The sequence below is a fragment of the Chiloscyllium plagiosum genome, chromosome 16 (genome assembly GCF_004010195.1).
Source record: "Chiloscyllium plagiosum isolate BGI_BamShark_2017 chromosome 16, ASM401019v2, whole genome shotgun sequence".
Classification (NCBI taxonomy): Eukaryota; Metazoa; Chordata; class Chondrichthyes; order Orectolobiformes; family Hemiscylliidae; genus Chiloscyllium; species Chiloscyllium plagiosum.
In genome coordinates, this window is record NC_057725.1 from 68,176,824 (window position 1) to 68,197,027 (window position 20,204).

The 20,204-nt window shown below is 40.8% G+C and overlaps 1 protein-coding gene across 1 annotated transcript in view; it reads left to right on the forward strand.

The window, feature by feature from the left end:
* The window catches only part of LOC122558130 (integumentary mucin B.1-like), a 73,043-nt gene that overhangs the window by 50,054 nt on the left and 2,785 nt on the right, over positions 1 to 20,204 (forward strand). Inside the window, exons 2-4 of the mRNA XM_043706449.1 lie at positions 998 to 1,138; positions 7,790 to 7,850; positions 17,552 to 17,654. Of these exons, the coding sequence (XP_043562384.1) occupies positions 998 to 1,138; positions 7,790 to 7,850; positions 17,552 to 17,654 (305 nt within the window). The remainder of the gene's footprint in view (positions 1 to 997; positions 1,139 to 7,789; positions 7,851 to 17,551; positions 17,655 to 20,204) is intronic.

The window sequence follows — 20,204 nt, forward strand, 5'->3', positions numbered from 1 at the left end:
TTTTGCCTTTTGTGTTGCAAGTATTGGGAACAGCATCAATCAGTTGGGATATCTGTTGGGATTTTGGATAGGTTAAGTTATTCTGTATTGTGTTCTCTTTTGTTTGTGTTTCATTTGGTAATTTTGCAAATAAATTCTGCTTTGTCTAAAAGTAAGAGGTTTGACCAGCTGCATCTCTCCTGGAATACCCACTGTACACCTACTTATAACAACTAGCAAAGTTACGGTCAGGGCTACTTTCTTGAAATGTTTGAGAGGGTCTAGCCTGGTCCATAACATAGGTCACTGAAAGAACATAGACATACGTTCCCCTCCAACTGAAAATTCAATCTGCCAAAACTTAATTGGGAATCAATAAACTTGTCAATATCAACTTGTGCAATGTAGACACAAAATATTGTTGAATCAACATCAATTTATCCAGAGAGCAATTAAGATTTCAGCATATCTTTTCAAGCAGCTCATGAGTTTATAAAGCGTTCCCAGGATTCTGAAGGTTGCCATTCATCTGGACCCTACTGATTTCAGATACAAGATCTATTTAGAAATTGATAAGGCAAGCAAATATTCAAGAATACTGTAAATGGCAGCTTTATACCCAAGGAATAAATTTGCAGATCAATTTATGCTTTGCACATTGAGTGAAGTTCTTTCCTCAGTAGCCTGTGCAGATGGCTTACTTGTATTCACCATACAGCTTAGAATTCTGTAACAATCAATGTAGAAAGTGTAGAACAAGCATCAGAGCAAAACATTTTGCTCTTGTAGTATTTGACATATTTTTCAGGCTTTGTTTAGATCTCTTAAAGCTCCAACCTGATGTCTTCAGCAACTTACTATAAAGAGTAAAATTTTAACCTTGTTTGTTTTTACAGCATTGAGTTGTACAATGAATGGAGTTAATATTAAGGTAAATGCAATTTCCTGCAGCTAATATTAATTTATCTGAATATTCTATACAGGCCATAAAAGATGTAATCTTTAACTATTTCTCCAGGTTGGAGAATCTCTCGAATTGAAGAAGGACAACTGTGTGAAAACAATATTAACGTGCCTTTACCAAGACAATGAGTTAATTCTCTTGAATGAAACTGTAAGACACACTTGCCCTGATGAGCCCCCACCAGAGCACAATTGTGTAAGTACTTTATTTTCAATTAAACCGTTCATATATTTCAAATTTGGTAAGTTTTAGTTGCCATGGAATCTGCCCTTGTAGTCGTTTTTTAACATAATTTCTTCTGGAATTGCTATGTTTCATTTTATATGTGGTACTTTGATGTTGATGTGAAATACTTTAAACAGCATTTGTGAAAGAGAATATTTCTAATGGTTGAATTCACTGATTTGCAGAGATGAAAAGTTGCTTACAAAACAGAATGTCATTTTCATGACATTTCAAATCCTTGGTGACTTGTTCCTGAATACAGCAGTTAATCTATGGGTTGTATGTATTTGTTGCATCGAGACCTCTAATGTCCCTGTTAGGGTGAAGGAAAAAGCTGGCAGGTTTAGGGATCCCTGGCTGATGAGGGATGTTGAGGCTCTGGTCAGGAAAAATAAGATGGCATACGTTGAGTTTAAGCTATTGGGCTCAAGTGAATCTCTGTATGACTATAAAAGTTATAAGAGCACACTTAAGAGAGAAATCAGAAGAGCAAAAAGAGGGTATGAGATGGATTGAGCAGATAAGTTTAAAGATAATGTCAAGAGATTCTATAGCAAAAAGGGTGGCCAGGGACAGAATAGGTCCCTTTAAAGATCAGAGAGTGTGGTGCTGGAAAAGCACAGCAAGTCAGGCAGCATCCGAGGAGCAGAAAAATCAATGTTTTGGGCAAAAGCCCTTCATCAGGAATTTGGGCTTTTGCCCAAAACATCGATGTTCCTGCTTATTGGATACTGCCTGACCTGCTATTCTTTTCCAGCACCACATTCTCAACTCTAATCTCCAGCATCTGCAGTCCTCACTTTCGCTCCTTAAAGATCAGCATGACCATCTGTGAGTGGAGCCCCAGGAGATGGGGGGGATTTTTAATGAATATTCCTCCTCAGATTTTACTAGAGAGAATCGTGGATGCAAAGGAAATAACGGAAACAAGTGGGAATGATTTGGACTGCATACATATTACCAGAGAGGAGGCATTTGCAGCCTTAAAGTAGATAAATTCCCTAGGCCTGATCAAGTCCATTCTCAGACATTGTGGGAGGCTACGGAAGAAATTACAGCGACCCTTTGCAGAGATTTTTGTTTCATCTTTAGCCACAGGTGAAGTTCTGGAAGACCAGAGGGTGGCTAATGTTGTTCCATTGTTTAAGAAAGGATAGCAAAGACAAGCCAGGGAGCTACAGGCCAATGAGCCTGACATCAGTGTAGGCAAGTTATTGGAGAAGATATTGAGGGACAGGATCAACCACGATTTGGATAGTCAAATTCTGCTTAGGGATAGTCAGCATGGATTTGTGCGTGGGAAGTCATGTCTGACAAATCTTTTTGGGTTTTTCAAAGAAGTAACCAAGAGAATATATGAGGGTAGGGCAGTGGATGCTGTCAGCCTGGACTTTGGTAAGACCTTTGACAAGGTCCCACACGCCAGGCTAGTCATGAAAATTAGGTCGCATGGAATCTGGGGAGAGCTAGCTAATTGGATTCAAAATTAGCTCAATTTTAGGAAGCAGAGGGTGATGATTGAAGGTTATTTCTCAGACTAGAGGCCCATGACAAGTGGTGTGCCACAGGGGCTGGTACTGGCAGATTTGTTATTTGTTATTTACATAAATGATCTGGATGTGAATGTACAAGGCATGATTAGTAAGTTTGTGGATGATACAAAATTGGGAGATATCGTTGATAGTGAGGAAGGTTATCAAAAATTGCAGAGAGATCTTGATCAGATGGGGAAGGTGCTGAGGATTGGCAAATACAATTCAATACAGATACGTGTGAGGTGTTGCACTTTAGAAAGTCAAAGCAGACTAAGACTTATACAGTAATTGATAAGGTCCTGAGGAGTGTTGTGGAACAGAGGGACCTAAGAGTACAAATACATAGTTCTTCGAAAGTGGTGTCACAGGTAGACAGGGGTGGTGAAGAAGGCTTTTAGCATGCTGGCCTTCAACGGTCGATGCATTGAGTATAGGAGTTGGACCGTTATGTTATAGTTGTAGAAGTTATTCGTGAGGTTGCACTTCGAGTATTGTGTACAGTTTTAGTCACCTTGTTATAGGAAAGACATAGTTAAAGTGGAAAGAGTGCAAAGAAGATTTATGAGGATGTTGCCAGGACTAGTAGGTCTGAGTTACAGGGAAAGGTTGGCCAGGACAGGACTTTGAGGGGTTGGAGACTGAGGGCTGACCCTATTGAGGTGTATAAAACATGAGGGACATTGATAGGATGACTGCGTACAGTCTTTTTCCCATGGATAGGGAATTGAAAACTAGAGGGCATAAATTTAAGGTGAGAGGGGAAAGACTTAAGAAGGACCTGAGGGGCAATGCCTTCATCCAGAAAGTGGTGCATTATATAGAATGGGCTGCCAAAGAAAGTGGTTGAGGCAGGTACAATAGCAACATTTTAAAAAAACATTTGGATAGGTACATGGATGGGAAAGGTTCAGAGGGATATGGACCAAAGATAGATAATTATAACCAACTGAGTGGGCACCATGGTCAGCATGGACCAGTTTGGGCCAAAGGGCCTGTTTCCATGCTGTACTACACTATAACTCAATGACAACAATCATCTTCCTTTGCCTTAGATGTTGCTCTGGGCTCAAAGTTTTGCTCTTTGATTCCCATTGACCTGGGTTTTAAAAGGATCCTGAGGGTATCTTGTCCAATACTGTGTTCATATTGACTGTAGCTGCAATTGACTTGTTCTCTAGTATTTACTGTTGTGTCCAGATTTAGGTCAAATTTGTGATATAGTCTCTCATTAAATGATTTTGGAGAACAAAAATTGCCGTGAAAAGTAGGTTGCTGGTTAGTGGGTGCCATTTAATTATTATCAATGATTATTATCAATGACTTCCTTCAACACTTGACTGATGTTTGTGAGGCTGATATCCAGATAGGTGAATGGGTTAAGTTTTTCTCTTTATGTCTAGAACATCCTGAGCCAACTTTCCACATGATTGAGGAAATACCAGTGTCAGACAACAGTTTGACTATTAGAGGGAAGAGTTCTAATTTCAAGTCTTGAACACTGCAACCATGTGCCACACTCTTTGTAGTTTCCAATTTATTTAGCTATCTTATTTTCACGCTCAGTAAGCCAATTTGGTTTGACTACCAAATGGCACTTGTGGTTGTAGTAATTGGCAAGCATTTCAACATTGGCTCTCAGCATTCCCCTATGGCTATAAATGGGGATGATCATTAGGCCTCCTGTCTTGTTAGGTCCTTGTTGTTCACCAATATTCTTAACTAACAATGGCAAGGCTAAAGAGTTTTGCTCTAACCCTCAGTTATAAATAACTTGCCTAACTGCAGACTGCTTGTTTTGATGTTCTTCATGCAGAGAGCCTTGTGCTCTTGTTTTCTGGCAAGTTCCTATCCTTGCCGTGTCATTTTATACTCCACAGTGATCTCAGATTGATCTCTGGTTGATTAAGAAATGAGAAGGACTACAACTTGTGCTGGTACATAACTCTGCTACTACCTTTCTCCCCATGCCTCTATCTCCCACTCCATTTTATCTTTGTTCTTATCTCCCTCTCTCTTTTGAGAGATTGAAGAAACTAGGTTTGGAAGAGTGAGAAATGATCTCATTGAAACATAGAAAATTCTTACAAGGTGAATATAGACTGGGTTGTTTCTCCTGCTTGGTGACTCTTGAACCAGGAGGTATATTCACAGGTTAACAGGCAGGTCATTTAACGTTGAGATAAGGGGAATTTGTATACTCTGAAATTTCCTGTCCCAAAGGGCTGTGGAAGCTCAATCGTTGAGCAAGTTCAAATCAGAGATTGACAGATTCCTAGATATTAATGACATCAAGAGATATGGTGATAATTTGCACAATCAGCATTGAGGAAGATGATCAGCCCATGCTCATCGAATTGATTGGTGGAGCAAACTTGATGGGCTGAATGGCCAATTTCTATGTTCTATGACATAGGCCTCATATGACAGCTTCAGAAAATACTAAGTCAGTGAGTACTAAGTATGTTCCCAGTTGATGGTAATACAGGAGAAGTCAAATCCCAAAGTGAAACATGAGGGACAATTTTTGCTGTTTGTTTATTACAGTGATCAATTACTGAATTTATTCACAAGAATATTCAAAAGAACATCAAAATGTATTATACACAAAAGGAAAAACAAAAATTGTACACTTTACAACTATTTTAACTATGTTTAAATGATTAGAAATAAACTATAAACCCTTTTACCCCTCAATAATAACTTTATAGATACTCAGGAGAAAGTGAGGACTGCAGATGCTGGAGATCAGAATCAAGAGTATGGTGCTAGAAAGGCACAGAAGGTCAGGCAACACCTGAGGAACAGGAGAATCGATGTTTCAGGCATGTGCCTGAAACGTTGATTCTTCTGCTCCTCAGGTGTTGCCTGACCTGCTGTGCTTTTCTAGCACCACACTCTCGATTATAGATACTCAGGTACAGGTTGGATGACTCTTCTTCAGAACTAATATGGGTGGAAAAGCAAATATAATCCACAATATTGTCTCCTTTGCGTTGGCAAGACCAAATGCAGACTGGGTGACTGCTTTGCAGAACAGCTCCACTCAGACCGTAGGAATAATCCTGACCTCCCAGTTGCAAGCCATTTCATTAAACCACACTTGCTCTCATGCTCACATTTCTGCTGCAATGTTCCAATGAAGCACAACTCAAGCTTGAGGAACAACAACTCCCTTTACAGCCTCAAAGTCTCAATATTGAATCCCACAAATTCACAGCCTGGCCGCATTATGTCTGTTCTCCATTTTTCTTACAATCTTTTGTCCTCAACCACCACAGCCTGTCTTCTTTACTTTGTTCACAGAAGAGCGCATCCATTTTTTCCCTTTCACACTTTAGTTTACACACATTTTATATCTTGATATCAAACCCTTTGTTTTTGCACTGCGCTTCTACACCAACTGTTCCTTCACCCCTCCTCTATCTGTCAAAAGTATATATAAAAGAAAAACCTTTTCCAACCCTCTTTCAGTTTTGAAGAAGGTTCACTGAACATGAAACATTAGATCTGTTTGTGTCTCCTCAGATACTGCCAGACCTGCTGAGTTTCTCCAGCATTCTCTGTGTTTGTTTTGGAGGGAGTATTCTGACCCGGCATCTGCTTCAGCAAGGCCCAGCAGCAATGAGGTGATACTGGAGAAAATGACAGGCAGTTGTGAGTATGGCTTCTAGGCACAGCCCCACTAAATGGTGTCAAACAAGCAGATTCAAGGAAAAGACATTGGAACAAACATAGCAATACAGCAGGTCTGGCAGCATTTGCAAAGAGAAACAGAGTTTCACGGTTTGAGTCCAATAACTTTTTATCAGAATGTCTTGCTTGTCCTCAGATCCCTGAAATGGCAGGACAGATTAGTTGAGTAGTTAAGAAAGCATTTGGGACACATGCTGAGGCTGGAGTGCTGTGTGACCACACCATAGGAAGGCTGTGATCGCACTGGAGGGGGAGCAAAGGAGATTCCCAAGAGATTGAGCATTTCAGCTATGAAGACAAGCTGGATAAGCTCGAGTTGGTTTATTTTGAACAGAGAAAGATCAGAGAGGTTCCTGATTAAGTTGTATAAAGTTACAAGGGGCATGGACAGAGTGGGTAGAAAGCAGCTGTTCCCCTTAGTGAAACGGTCAGTCACATGGGGTATAATTTTAAAGTGAAAGGCATGAGGTTTAGAGGGAAATTGAGGAAAACTTCTTTTATCCAAAGGCATTGGAGGTCTGGAATGCTCTGCTTGGGAGGGTAGTTGGAATGGGTAACCACATAACCTTTAAAAAGTACTTGGATGAACAGTTGAATTATCAAAATATTCAAGGCTATGGGCCAAGTGGTGGAAAGGTTTGACTAGTAAAGATAGGTCTGTACAGATTTGATGGCTCTTCTACTCTGTATGACTCACCAGCCAGGGCTTTCAATTTGTACCTGTTTTGCTTTCAAGTTAACACTTTAAGGTCGCTCAAAGGTGTGCACTAATCTAATCTTTATAATGTTAATTCAAGTTACTCATTACACATATGGATCATGTACAGCAATGTAAAAAATGTGCATCATTAAAAAATATGGCTTAAATTCTTTAATAAAACAATTCATATCTCAGAATGTTTTATTTTATTGTTCTTTCACGCTCTGTGGGTATTGCTGGCAGGCCAACAGTTATTGCCCATCCCTATTTTCCCTAGAGAAGCACGTGCTGTACATTAACCCACAATGCCCTTAGGGAGGGAATTCCAGGACTTTTGCCCAACAACACTGACGAAATGGCAATGTATTTCAAGTCAGGGTGGTGAGTGAAGTAGGTCATTCCAATGATCAGACGACAAAGATCTAAAACTTACCCCTGGCGGTGATAGCAGCTACCAGCAGAAGCAATAATTTATTTGAAAAAGAAAGTTTCACACTAACGAACATTTGACCACTCAATATCCTAGCGTTTGTTCCTATCAACATAGCAAGATGCTGTTCAAAGAAATGTTGCAAAGCTGAACTTTATCCTCTATTTAAACAACAGTTTTAATTCTTACTTTTAAAGCTCAGTGTTACTTCAGACAATATGTTGATTACATTGGAGCTAAAACATGTTTATTTTTAATTTCAGAAAGTTGTCGGTCTAGATTTAAGTGGATGCTGCAAGATATACAGCTGTGAGCAAGGAAAATGTAGGTACTTTGATAATTTACCCCATTGCAATAAGAACTTGGCTTCAAAAATACTAATTTTATGTAAACTTTTATAAGGTGTTTTCAATATTATGTGTCCCGCAGGGAATAATATTCCATCATGCTGACATTGACCGTACTATATCTAATTGTCAGGTGCTTAATGGTGGACTGCATACAGCAGTAATTCATAATGTCAATCCATAGCATTAACTCACACCTATCAGATTCACAGTGATGTGATCGAGGTTTTCCTTCTTAGTAAAGTACTGTATATCTGAAAATTGTTGTTAAGGAAGTGGACAGATTGTTGAAGAATGCATCAGGGAAGAACACTGCCAAGACATGAGTTTGGTGCTCCCCCCATATACCTCAAGCCTGAAAATACATTCTTTACTATTCAGAAGGATGTGGGTAGCCTTGTACTTGTATTACAGAAAGTTAACATAGAAAGACTGAAAGCAATATAAAAGCAAATGGAATGCTATAACTTGTATTACACAGGGATTGCTCCAAGGAAGTTGGCCTTTTGTATTGCGCCTTATTGAGGTCACACCTGGAGGACTGTATAGCTTTGGTCTCTCACTTAAAGGAGGATCTACCTGTTTAATACAGGGCACTGAGACAGACAGTTGAAACTTTATTGCTGGAACAGCACAGCAGGTCAGGCAGCATCCAGGGAACAGGAGAATCTCCTGTTCCCTGGATGCTGCCTGACCTGCTGTGCTGTTCCAGCAATAAAGTTTCAACTTTGATCTCCAGCATCTGCAGACCTCACTTTCTCCACTGAGACAGACAGGAAGACATTCCAAGATTTACAATTTGTACAGTGTTTCCAATTCTGATCTTTCTGAGCTACCCTGAAGAGTGTCAATAATGTAATCAACAATGGTTTCAGATTTGTGATTAATGAGAGTACGGTTAACACACACAGTGAATATGGCACAACCGATACTAAAGGTGTTTATGACTAATGACAAACTCCCAACAATTACTTAAGTTGTGGTCAAGAGATGTGGGGCAAATTTCCACATGGTATGGGGGTTCTGCAGCCACTGGATGACTGTGTCCTGTCTCCTCTGGTCAGTGTTCCCGGGTCTGTCCCTGTTCCTGAGCAGATACGATTTCCTTTGCTCCTGGATGGAGAAAGAGAAAGGGAGCTGCTCTGGTATCCCCATTTCATAGCTATCTATCTCTGTGTTTCTTCCACTGTTAACCCTTTCATTTCTGAGGTTGCTCTAGTTATACTGTTTTTTGACTACTCTCCTCAGATGGTGAAAACAAACAGAAATTGCCTCGTTTTGCACCTGGACAGAAAGCTTTGCTGAATGTGTATTGTTTCATAGAATCCCAATAGTGTGGAAACAGGCCATTTGGCCCAACAAGTCCACACCGACCCTCCAAAGAGTAATCCATTCAGACCTATTCCCCTTACCTAATAGACTACATTCACCCTGACTAATGCACCTAAGCTACACATCCCTGAACACTGCAGGCAATTAAGCATGGCCAATTCACCTAACCTACACATCTTTGTAGAGTGGGAGAAGAACCGGAGCACCCGGAGGAAACCCATGCAAACACGGTAAGAATGTGCAAACTCCACACGGACAGTCGCCACAGGCTGGAATTGAACCTGGGTCCCTGGTGCTGTGAGGCATTAGTGCTAACCACTGAGCCATTGGAATTCTCCCTCCCTTCCTCCAGCTGGTTTTGCAGAACAATGGGAACTCCTGATCTTGAATATTATATAATGTGTGAACTATCTTCCAACTGGGCTCTGTACTTTTTTGTACAACCAGAAGTGCTCTTACACACACACACTGAAGTTTTTTTCCTCCATTACCAAATCACCAATGGTTTTCTTGTTTTATTAAGCACCACCAGTAAGTCTTCTGACTGATTTACATGCAAAGCCCATTAAGGGTAATACAGCCCAGCAAAAGTGAGACAGAGCTAGGGAGAGAGGGAGGGAACCTAGGGAATCTGTCATCCCTTTGATTATTTCAAGCCGGTGGATGTCATTCTCTCTGTACTTCACTTGGAGCTAAAGATAAAGTAATCAGTGTCTCTACTGGGTGGAGTTGATTTTGGTTTAGTTTTTTTTAAGCTTTGAGCTTTCTGATCTTAAGCCTGTATTTAAAATAGGGTCCTTTCAGCAAAACTTGGATGAAAATTATAACCCCTCAAGCTTTTCATATTGAACTATTGCTCAGTGCAATACCAGTTGCTCCACTTCACTTCTGAACCATCTCCCTTTTCAGAAGCAAATTCCCATTCTCAGGTAAAACTCAGCTCCTTTCTTTTTGTAAGCCTACTGTCAAATCAATCATGTAAACAACTGAACAAGCAACCATTAGCAAGCGCAGCCCACCGGGCAAATTACAAGCAATAAAAAAAGGAATGGTAAGGATTTAGAAAAGGCTTAGATCCAGAATGGTATTGGAGAAAGAAAGAATGCACACCAGGCTGTGGTCGCCCATCTCTCTCTGAATGCCTGAAGGGTGCTGGTGGACACTGCATACTACCTCTTTGAGGGCATGTGAAAAAATCTAGCCCGTTCAAAAAAAAACTAGGCCTATATTTCCTGTAATTCAGAAGAATGAGAAATGGTATCATTGAACCTTTGAAATACTTAAAAGTCCTAAATGGAGGAGGTGTTAGGTATATTCCTAGCTGGGTGTCTAAAACCCAAAGTCACAGTCTCAGAAGGAAGGTTCAGACATTTAGGATGGAATTGAGAAACATCTTCCCTTGAAGGATTTTGAATTTTTGTAATACTCTGAACAGCTCAGTAGTTGTGTAGATTTGAGAGAGACTGATAGGTTATTGGTGTTAAGGGAATGAAAGGATATAAGGGAGGTGGAGTTGAGTTGGTACACCACCTATGCTTATTTTAAAAGGTGCATTCCTGCTCTGACTTCTAACATGGTGAAGAAAAGATCAATAGGAATTGGGATAAATAAAAGTGAGTTCCCTCTTAAGCTACATTTATACTAACACATTCCACAACTTCAGGTCAGCCTAAGCTTATTGTGAAGTATTGCAAAATCTTGAATGAGCAATGAAATAAATAACCAAATAGACCATAAGACCACAAGATATAGGAACAGAATGAGATCATTCGGCCCATCAAGTCTTCTCTGCCATTCATTCATGGTTGATATGTTTCTCAACACTTTTCCTGCCTTGTCCTCGTAACCTTTGATGTGAAGTTGTCGGTCAAGTTGCGAGCCAGTTGATTTCTTTTTGCAAATGTTTCAGCCCCCAATTGGGTGACATCTTCAGTGCTGTGTAGCCTCTGGGTGAAGCTCTGTTGTTGCGATCCACTCAGAATTTAAAAGGTTCTGTCTATCATGATGGGTGGTTCTACTTCTGGTTTTGCACTGTAGTGGTCTGGAGATGGGGTCTATTTCAACATGTTTGTTTATGGTACCAGTGCAAGAATACCAGACCTCCAGGAATTCCTGAGCTTGTCTTTGTTTTGCCTTTCCCAATGTTGTAACATTGTTCCAGTAAAATTGATGGCCTTCACTGTCAAATTGTATTGACATGAGGGTGAACACATGTCGTTTCGCTGAAAACTGACGCTCATGTATTCTGATGGCACGTTTCCTGCCTGTTTGTGCTATGTAGTGTTTCCCACAATTGCTACATGATATTTTGTATATCACATTCATTCTGCATGTTGTGGTTATGGGGTCTTTTGTCTTGGAAGTAGCTGGCAAAGTGTGGCTGTTGGTTTGTGTGCTGTTATTATTCCCCAAGGACATAGGAGTCTTGTGATCAGTTCTGACATGTTTCTAATATAGAGTAGGGTGGTCAGTAAGTTGGGTGTACAGTGTCTCTTGGTGTTGTTTGTGTGCTAGGCATTGGCATATGAAGCAATAAGTTTATTAGCAAAGACTTTGTATGGTGTTTTTGGTGGAGCTCTGATGTGTTGCAATGTGTTACAGCTCGTTTAAACAGTCTTGACACAGGTCTGTTTGGAAATGTTGGGATGGTTACCGTTGTAGTTAAGAATCTGGTCATGTATGTGTAGCCTTTCTGTACACTCAGAAAGTACAGAATCCATCGTTGTTCATTCATTCCACCAGTATGTCTAAGAATGGGAGTTGGTTTAGTTCTCTACGGTGAACATGACCCTGGCGAATAATCTCTTAATAAGGTGGTGTGTCCTTTCTAATTTGGACCGTTTAAAGATAATGAAGTTATCATCCACGCATCTAATCCATAGTTTGGCATGGATCTGGTGGAGGGCTGTGCTTTCTGCTTTGCATTACTGCTTCAGCCATGAAGGCTATACCTACAGACCAAATTCTTAACTACAACACTAACCACTACTTCAACATTCACAAACAAAGCTGGGTCAAGTCACTGCTTAAACAAGTTATAACACACTGCAACACCCCAGAGCTCCACAGAAAAAGAGGAACACCTATACCAAGTCTTCGCTAATAATGGGTACCCTAACAGCCTCATGCGCTGATGTCTAGAGGGCATATGTTTAGGGTGAGAGGGGAAAGATTTAAAAGGGACCTAAGGGGCAACTGTCTCATGTAGAGGGTGGTGCGTATATGGAATGAGCTGCTAGATAAAGGGTTGCTGGTATAATTACAGCATTTAAAAAGCATCTGAATGGGTATATAAAAAGGAAAGGTTTAGAGGGCTTTGGGACTAGATTAGGTAAGGATATTTGGTTGACATGAACGAGTTGGACCAAAGGGTTTGTTTCCGTGCTGTATATCTCTATGACTCTATGACAAATAACACCAAGAAGACACTGTGTGCTCAACATACTGACCACCTTACTCTGTATTAGAAACATGTCAGAACTGACTACAAGACTCCTACGTATTTGGGGAATAATGACAGCACACAAATCAACAGTCACACTTTGCCAGCTCCTATCCAAGACAAAAGACCCCATAACCACAACATGCAGAACAAATGTGATATACAAAATATCATGCAGCAACTGTGAGAAACACTACATAGGACAAACAGGCAGGAAACGTGCCATCAGAATACATGAGCGTCAGTTTGCAATTAAATAATACGACCAGTTCTCCTTCATGTCAATACACAACTGACAATGAAGGATGCCAATTCAACTGGGACAATGATATGATACTGGGGCAGGCAATACATAGACAAGCTTGGGAATTGCTCAAGGCCTGGTTCCATAAACAAACGTATTGAAATAGACTCCACCTACAGACCACTACAGTACAAAACTATAAGTAGAACCACCCGCCATGACAGACAGAACCGTATAAATTCTTGGCAGATCACAAAAACAGCGCTTCAACTGGAGGCTATGCTGCACTGAAGAAGTCACCCAGTTTGGGAAGAAAACACTTGCAAAAAAAATCAACCACCTCAGCGAACCAAACAACATCTCCAACCACAATCCGAACTACAGATCTTCACATAAACCTTTTACCTTTGATCTCCTTATTAACCAAAATAATTAGTAGGGTGCAATTCACTGAGGAATGAATGCTGACAAGGGGGTTGGCATGTCAGGATCTCTTTTGCATTTAAGACAGTAGACTAGGCCTTCATTCAACGGCACCTCTGGCAAGAAAAGAGCCGGAAACCCAGCTCCTTCTGAATCATAATTGAGAGTGTGATATACTGAATCAATATAATACTGGGTAAAACAACTCCTTGCATATATAATATACTCCTGATGGTTTCCAATAGACACTAAAAAGATATGTGCTAAGAGCATAAGAACTAGGAGCAATAGGCAATTCAGCCCCTCAAGCCTGTTCTGCCACTTAATATGCTCATGGCTCAACTTCACTTTTCTGCCCATCCTCCATAACCCTTCAACCCATTATTAATTAAAAATCTGTCTATCTCCTTAAATTTATTCAATGTTCTGGCTTCTACCTTAACCTGGGATAGTGAATTCCACTGATCCATGGCCCCTGGAGAGAAGTAATTTCCCCTCATCTCACTTTTAAATCTGCTACCTTTATCCTCAAACTATGATCTCTCATTTTAGATTGACCCACAAGGGGAAACAGTCACTCTATGTATATTTTAGCAACTTACATATCTCAATCAGATTCTTTACATTTTTCTAAACTTGAAAGAGTATTGGCCTAAACTATTCAATCTTTTTTTATAAGACAAACATCTTATAAAAGGCGGCACGGTGGCACAGTGATTAGCACTGCTGCCTCACAGCGCCTGAGACCCGGGTTCAATTCCCGCCTCAGGCGACTGACTGTATGGAGTTTGCATGTTCTCCCCGTGTCTGCGTGGGTTTCCTCCGGGTGCTCCTGTTTCCTCCCACATTCCAAAGATGTGCAGGTCAGGTGAATTGGCCATGCTAAATTGCCCGTAGTGTTAGGTAAGGGGTAAATGTAGGGGCATGGGTGGGTTGCGCTTCGGCGGGTCGGTGTGGACTTGTTGGGCCGAAGGGCCTGTTTCCACGCTGTAATGTAATCTAATCTAATCCTCATCTCTGGAATCAATCTTCCTCTGAACTTCATCTGAATTGCTTCCAATACAACTGCATCCCTCTAAGTAAGGGAACCAAAATTGTATACAATATTTCAGGTGCAACCTCACTCATGCCTTATATAGTTGCAGCAACACTGATCACACAAAACAAGATGGACCAGTTAGGATGGGGAACTGAAATCATGGCTAATGAGGGATGTTTTGGAAGATACCTGCAGAGTGGCAAAATGGGGAAATTTAGTAGAAGGTTCCTGAGGAAGGTGCAGAGGCTAAATAATGGTGGACTGGAGTAAGGAAAGGTTCACATTAGGAGAAGCTGGGTCTGTGTGGAGGACTGAATAATGATGAGTTGCTTGGAGGAGATAATAGTATAATGGCTAGCCTAAGGAAAGATTTGGAAATAAAGGTAAGAATTTTGAAATTAATATATTTGTGCACAAACTTCAGTGAAGCTATGAGGGGAAGGAGGTGATTGGAGCATGTTCTGGTTTGGATGCAGAATAAAGGCTGCAATGTATTTGAGAACTTGAAGCAGGTGGAGGGTCATTTTGGAGAGAGTGCTGTAGAAGCTAAGTCCAAAGGCAACACAAGCATGGACAAGTGGAAACTGACTGTAATGTCAACACACAAAAACAAGTATTGCAGGAATGACTGGAGTTTAGGTTTTTAGCCAAGATAAAAGATTGATTAGCTAACAGATTCAGAAAGTATAGTTAAATGAGTTAATCTTAGATTGCCAATATATAACTAGTGAAGTACCACAGGGATCAGTATTGATCCTCAGCTTTTGCAATCTCTACGTGAGAGGACTGAAATTATGGTAGTTACTTTTGCTGATGACTCCAAGATATGTAGGAAAGTAAGTTGTCAAGAGGAGGTGGAGAGTCTGCAAAGAGGATATAGGCAGTTTTTTTTAAAAAATGAAATTTCCTAGGATGTGAGCAAGCATTTCCTTCCCGGAAGAAGTTGAGTGGCCAGATGGATTTTTATGACACTTGATGCTTCCTGAGGCTAGCTTTCTGTTCCAGATTATTCTCTGCAGCAGTTGCTGTGAAGAGATTCAAACCTGTGTCCCAAGAGCATGGGTTTAGACCTCTGGATTAGTTCAGTGGCATAAACATTACTCAAACATGTCTCAATCAGTGGGAAAAAAAACTTTGACAGATGGGTTACACCATGGGTCAGCGTAAACTTATCCATTTTGACAGGAAGTAAAAGAAATCAGCATATTATTTAAATGGAGAGACAAGACTTTGATGGCATAGAAGGATCTGGGTGGCTTAGTACATGAGTCTCAAAGTTAATTTGCAGGTACAACAAGTGATATGGAAATGGAATGTTGTCACTTATTCCCGGAGAAATGGAATACAGAAGTAAAGATGGATTACTGCAGCATTGGTGAAACCACATCTAGAGAACTGCACGCAGTTTGGTCTCCTTGTTTGAAAAAAGACGCAACTACTTTCAAGGCAGTTCAGAAATGACTCACTCAACTCATTCCTGGGATGAGGGGAATTATCGTAGGAAGAATTTAAATAGGGTAGGCCTATAGCCAAAGGAGTTGAGAAGAATGAGAGGTGATCTGAATGAAATATGTAAGATCTGAGGGAACAAATAGGATGAATACCATGAAGCCACTGTGGGGAAGACTATAACTTGGCAATGTGGTTAAAGAATAAGAGGCCTAACTTTTCAGACAGAGTTGAGGAGAAAGTGAAGGCAAAATGTTTACATTTATTTAAGGCCAAGCAAGATTTTCCATAGATAAGGGAGTCAAGGATTTTGGTATTTCGACTGGAAAATAGAGTTGAGAACAGAACCAGATAACTAGTCTACTGGTTTCATACAAATATTCACCCATTTATTTCAAATGGATTCAAATCTCCCATCACAGAATAATGTACATATTAATGTACACACAAAAGAAGTTGCATCAAGACACTATTCAAAAGAGCCACAACACACTGCAGTACACCAGAACTGCAAAAAGAGGAAGAACACCTATACAATGTATTCGCCAAAAACGGATACCCCTGCAAATTCATCAATAGATGCCGAAGGGAAAGACAACAGAACGAGGACATGCCACAACCCAAAGGACTAGCCACACTACCACTATTATAGGACAAGCCAAACAGAGAACAGCCAGGGAATTCCTAGAGGCATAGCATTCATCCACAGATTCATTCAATAAACACATCGATCTGGACCCAATATACCGACCACTACAACGGACAGCTGGAACTGACAACCAGGAGTGGCAGATTTAAACCACTACAAATACCGGAGGAAAGATCACAGAAGCGCTTCACAGGAGGCTCCCAAGCACTGAGGATGTCACCTGACAGGGGACGAAAAGTCTGCAACACAAATTCCCAGCTCGGCGAACAGAACTTCAACAATGTACATATTAACTGATAACATGCCTGCCATACATCCATATTTTGGCTGACAAGGATGTTTTGGTGTTATTAATAATGTGGTTATGAACGCAAATTTGGCCTTAAGTGTTAATTTCTAGTTACCAAGGTCCTATAGTTGCAATATTGGACAAAGTAGTGAACAGAATCATGTAGACTTGCAATTTTATAACAGTTTGAGACCATAGACAAGGTTTGGTATGGAGGAAAAGAAGTAGGCCTTTCAGGCCCTTGAGACTTTGTTCTGCCATTCATTGAGATCATGGCTGATTTGTGGCCTAACTCCATATACTTGCCTTTGGCCCACATCACTTAAAACATTTGCTTAATAAAAATTAATCTAACTCAGATTTAATGAACAAATCATCCAGCATCCACTGTCGTTTGTGGAAGAGAGTTCCAAACCACTCCTGATGCAAACATTCCAGAGTGTTATAAAATGAAATTGCTTCCTGATTAACAACTGATATTTGCAATGCAGGCTGTCTCTAAGAGATTAGATATGCGCAGGTGTCCTGTGCAGAGGTCACAGGATCCAGTGCAGCAGAGGGCAGACTTTGGGGATGCTGTCATGTCATTAAATATTGGGTAGTGAATATAAGGGAGAATGTGAGATCCACTTAAAGGAATGATGGGCAATCCTATACCTTAGAGAGTATCAAGTACAGAATTAATCACTCAGTAATTTGTGTGTCTTGCTTTAAATCCTCAAACCTTTTCTAAAACCATGGTTACTATGAACTCCACTGAAACACTGGATATGATTGAAAGATCCTTGATGTTTTCCATTTCTTTTCCCAGCACAATGTGTACCTGTCAACTACACAGAAACTCTGAGGCTTGATGGTTGTGAACACAACGTTACCATGGCTCGCTGTGCAGGACAGTGCGATTCTTCTACAGAGTAAGAAACCAATTAATTACCTAAAATGAAAGGAAAACAAAATAATTCACCAAGATATGGTAGATAATGGATGGTATGTACAGAACATAGTTGTAACTTCATTAGTTCAGCTAGCTGGACAGCTGGTTTGTGATACCAACAGCATAGGTTCAACTCCAGCATCAGCTGAGGTTACCATGAAGGACTCTCTTTCTCAACATCACCCCCCTCCCTAAGGCATGGTGCCTCTCATATTAACCTCACCATCAGCCATCTCTCTCTTAGGATAGATCAGTCCTATGGTCCCGCAGGCCTATGGCAACTTTACCTTATAGTACATAGTGGAGTGCAACCGAGGTGTCAGATAAATCTCTCCAGAAATGGGTACAGTATAAAAATATGGAGCAAACTTCAGCAGTTGAAAGAAGGAACAATGTTTTTGGAGACAGCTTGAGAGAAGAAGTGGCAGTTGACTAAAGGGCAGTAACGAGCTGAAAATGTGTTGCTGGAAAAGCGCAGCAGGTCAGGCAGCATCCAAGGAACAGGAGAATCGACGTTTCGGGCATAGGCCCTTCTTAAGCCCGAAACGTCGATTCTCCTGTTCCTTGGATGCTGCCTGACCTGCTGCACTTTTCCAGCAACACATTTTCAGCTCTGATCTCCAGCATCTGCAGCCCTCACTTTCTCTTAAAGGGCAGTAAACCTAAAGAAGAATAAAAGATGAAGAGCATCAAAAGTGGGATTTATCAATGGTTACATTTAAACAACAGTTTCGAGACTACAACATCTTTAAATTATCAATATTTAACCATATTTTCTGAAGTAAAGTAATCTAGTAATTCAGTCTGTATTGGGAATGCACCACCAATTTGCAATATAAAAGGCAACTAGGTGCATATGGAGGAAAGAAGATCCAGGGTTAAGTAATAAGTTTTTTTTTATTCATTAATGGGATGTAAGTGTCACTGGCTGGGCCAGAATTTATTGCCCTTGAGAAGGCCATGATGAGCTGCCTTCTTGCAATCCACGTGCTGCAGTAGACCCACAATGTCCTCAGGGAGGGAATTCCAGGATTTTGCCTCAGCAATAGTGAAGGATTGGCAATATATTTCCAAGTCAGAATGGTGAGTGGCTTGGAGGGGAACCAGCAAATGATGGTGTTCCCAGGTAACTGGTGCCCTTATCCTTGTGGATGGAAGTGGTTGTGAGTTTGGAAGGTGCTGTCTAAGGAGCCTTTGCGAATTTCTACAGTGCATCGTAAATGGTATACACTGCAGCTACTGAATGTCAATGGAGGAGGGAATGGATGTTTGTGAATGTGGTGCTAATCAAGCGGCTGCTTTTTCCTGAATGCTGCCGAGCTCCTTGAGGCTTGTTGGAGCTGCAATCATCCAGGCAAATGGGGAATACAACACATTCCTGGTTTGTGCCTTGTAGATGGTGGATAAGCTTTGAGGCATCAGGCGGTTAGATACTCACTGCAATATTCCTAGCCTCTGACCTGCAATTGGAACCATTGCATTTATTTGGCTAGTCCTCTTGATATTCCGTCAATGATAATCTCAGGATATTGCTAGTGGTGAATTCAATGATGGCTATGCCATTGAATGTCTTATTTGAGATGGTCATTTGTGTGGCATGAATGTTAATGTCAATAAATGTCAGCCTAAGCCTATATATTGTCCAAGTCTTGTTGTGGGCTGCTTCAGTATCTGAGTTATGAACGGTGCTGAATATTGTATAAACATCACAAACGTTCCCACTTCTGACTTTATGATGGAGGGAAGATCATTGATGAAGATGGACACTACCCTAAAGAACTCCTGTAGAGAAGTTTTGGAGCTGAGATGATTGACCTCGAATCACCACAACCATTGTATTATGTGCCAGGTATGACCCAAACCAATGGAGAGATTTTCCTGATACCCATTGATTCCAGTTTTGCTCAGGGTCCTTGATGACACACTCAGTCAAACATGGCCTTGATGTCAAGGGCTGTCATTCTCACCTCATCTCCGGAATTCAATTCTATTGACCATATTTTATCCAAGGCTGTTATAAGGCAGGAGCGAAGTGGCCCAAATTGGAAATCACCAACAGGGTTATTGCTGAGTAGGTGCTGCTTGAAAGCATTATTGATTACACCTTCCAACACTTTATTGATAATTGAGAGTAGACTGATAATGTAGTAATTGACCAGGTTGGATTTGTCATGCTTTTTTGTGTACAGGACATACCTGGGCAATTTTCCACATCATCAAGTAGATGTCAGTGTTGTAGCTGTGCAAGGGAAGTGGCAGATTCTGGAGCACGTCTTCAGTATTAATGATGAAATGTTGTCAGAGCTCATAGCTTATGCAGTACTGAGTGCCTCAAACGTGCCTCATGTTGAGTGTCAAAGAGTCATAGAGATGTACAGCATGGAAACAGACCCTTCGGTCCAACACATCCATGCCCACTAGCTATCCCAACCCAATCTAGTTCTACCTGCCAGCTCCCGGCCCATATTCCGCCAAATCTTTCCTATTCATATACCCATCCAAGTGCCCTTTAAATGTTGCAATTGTACCA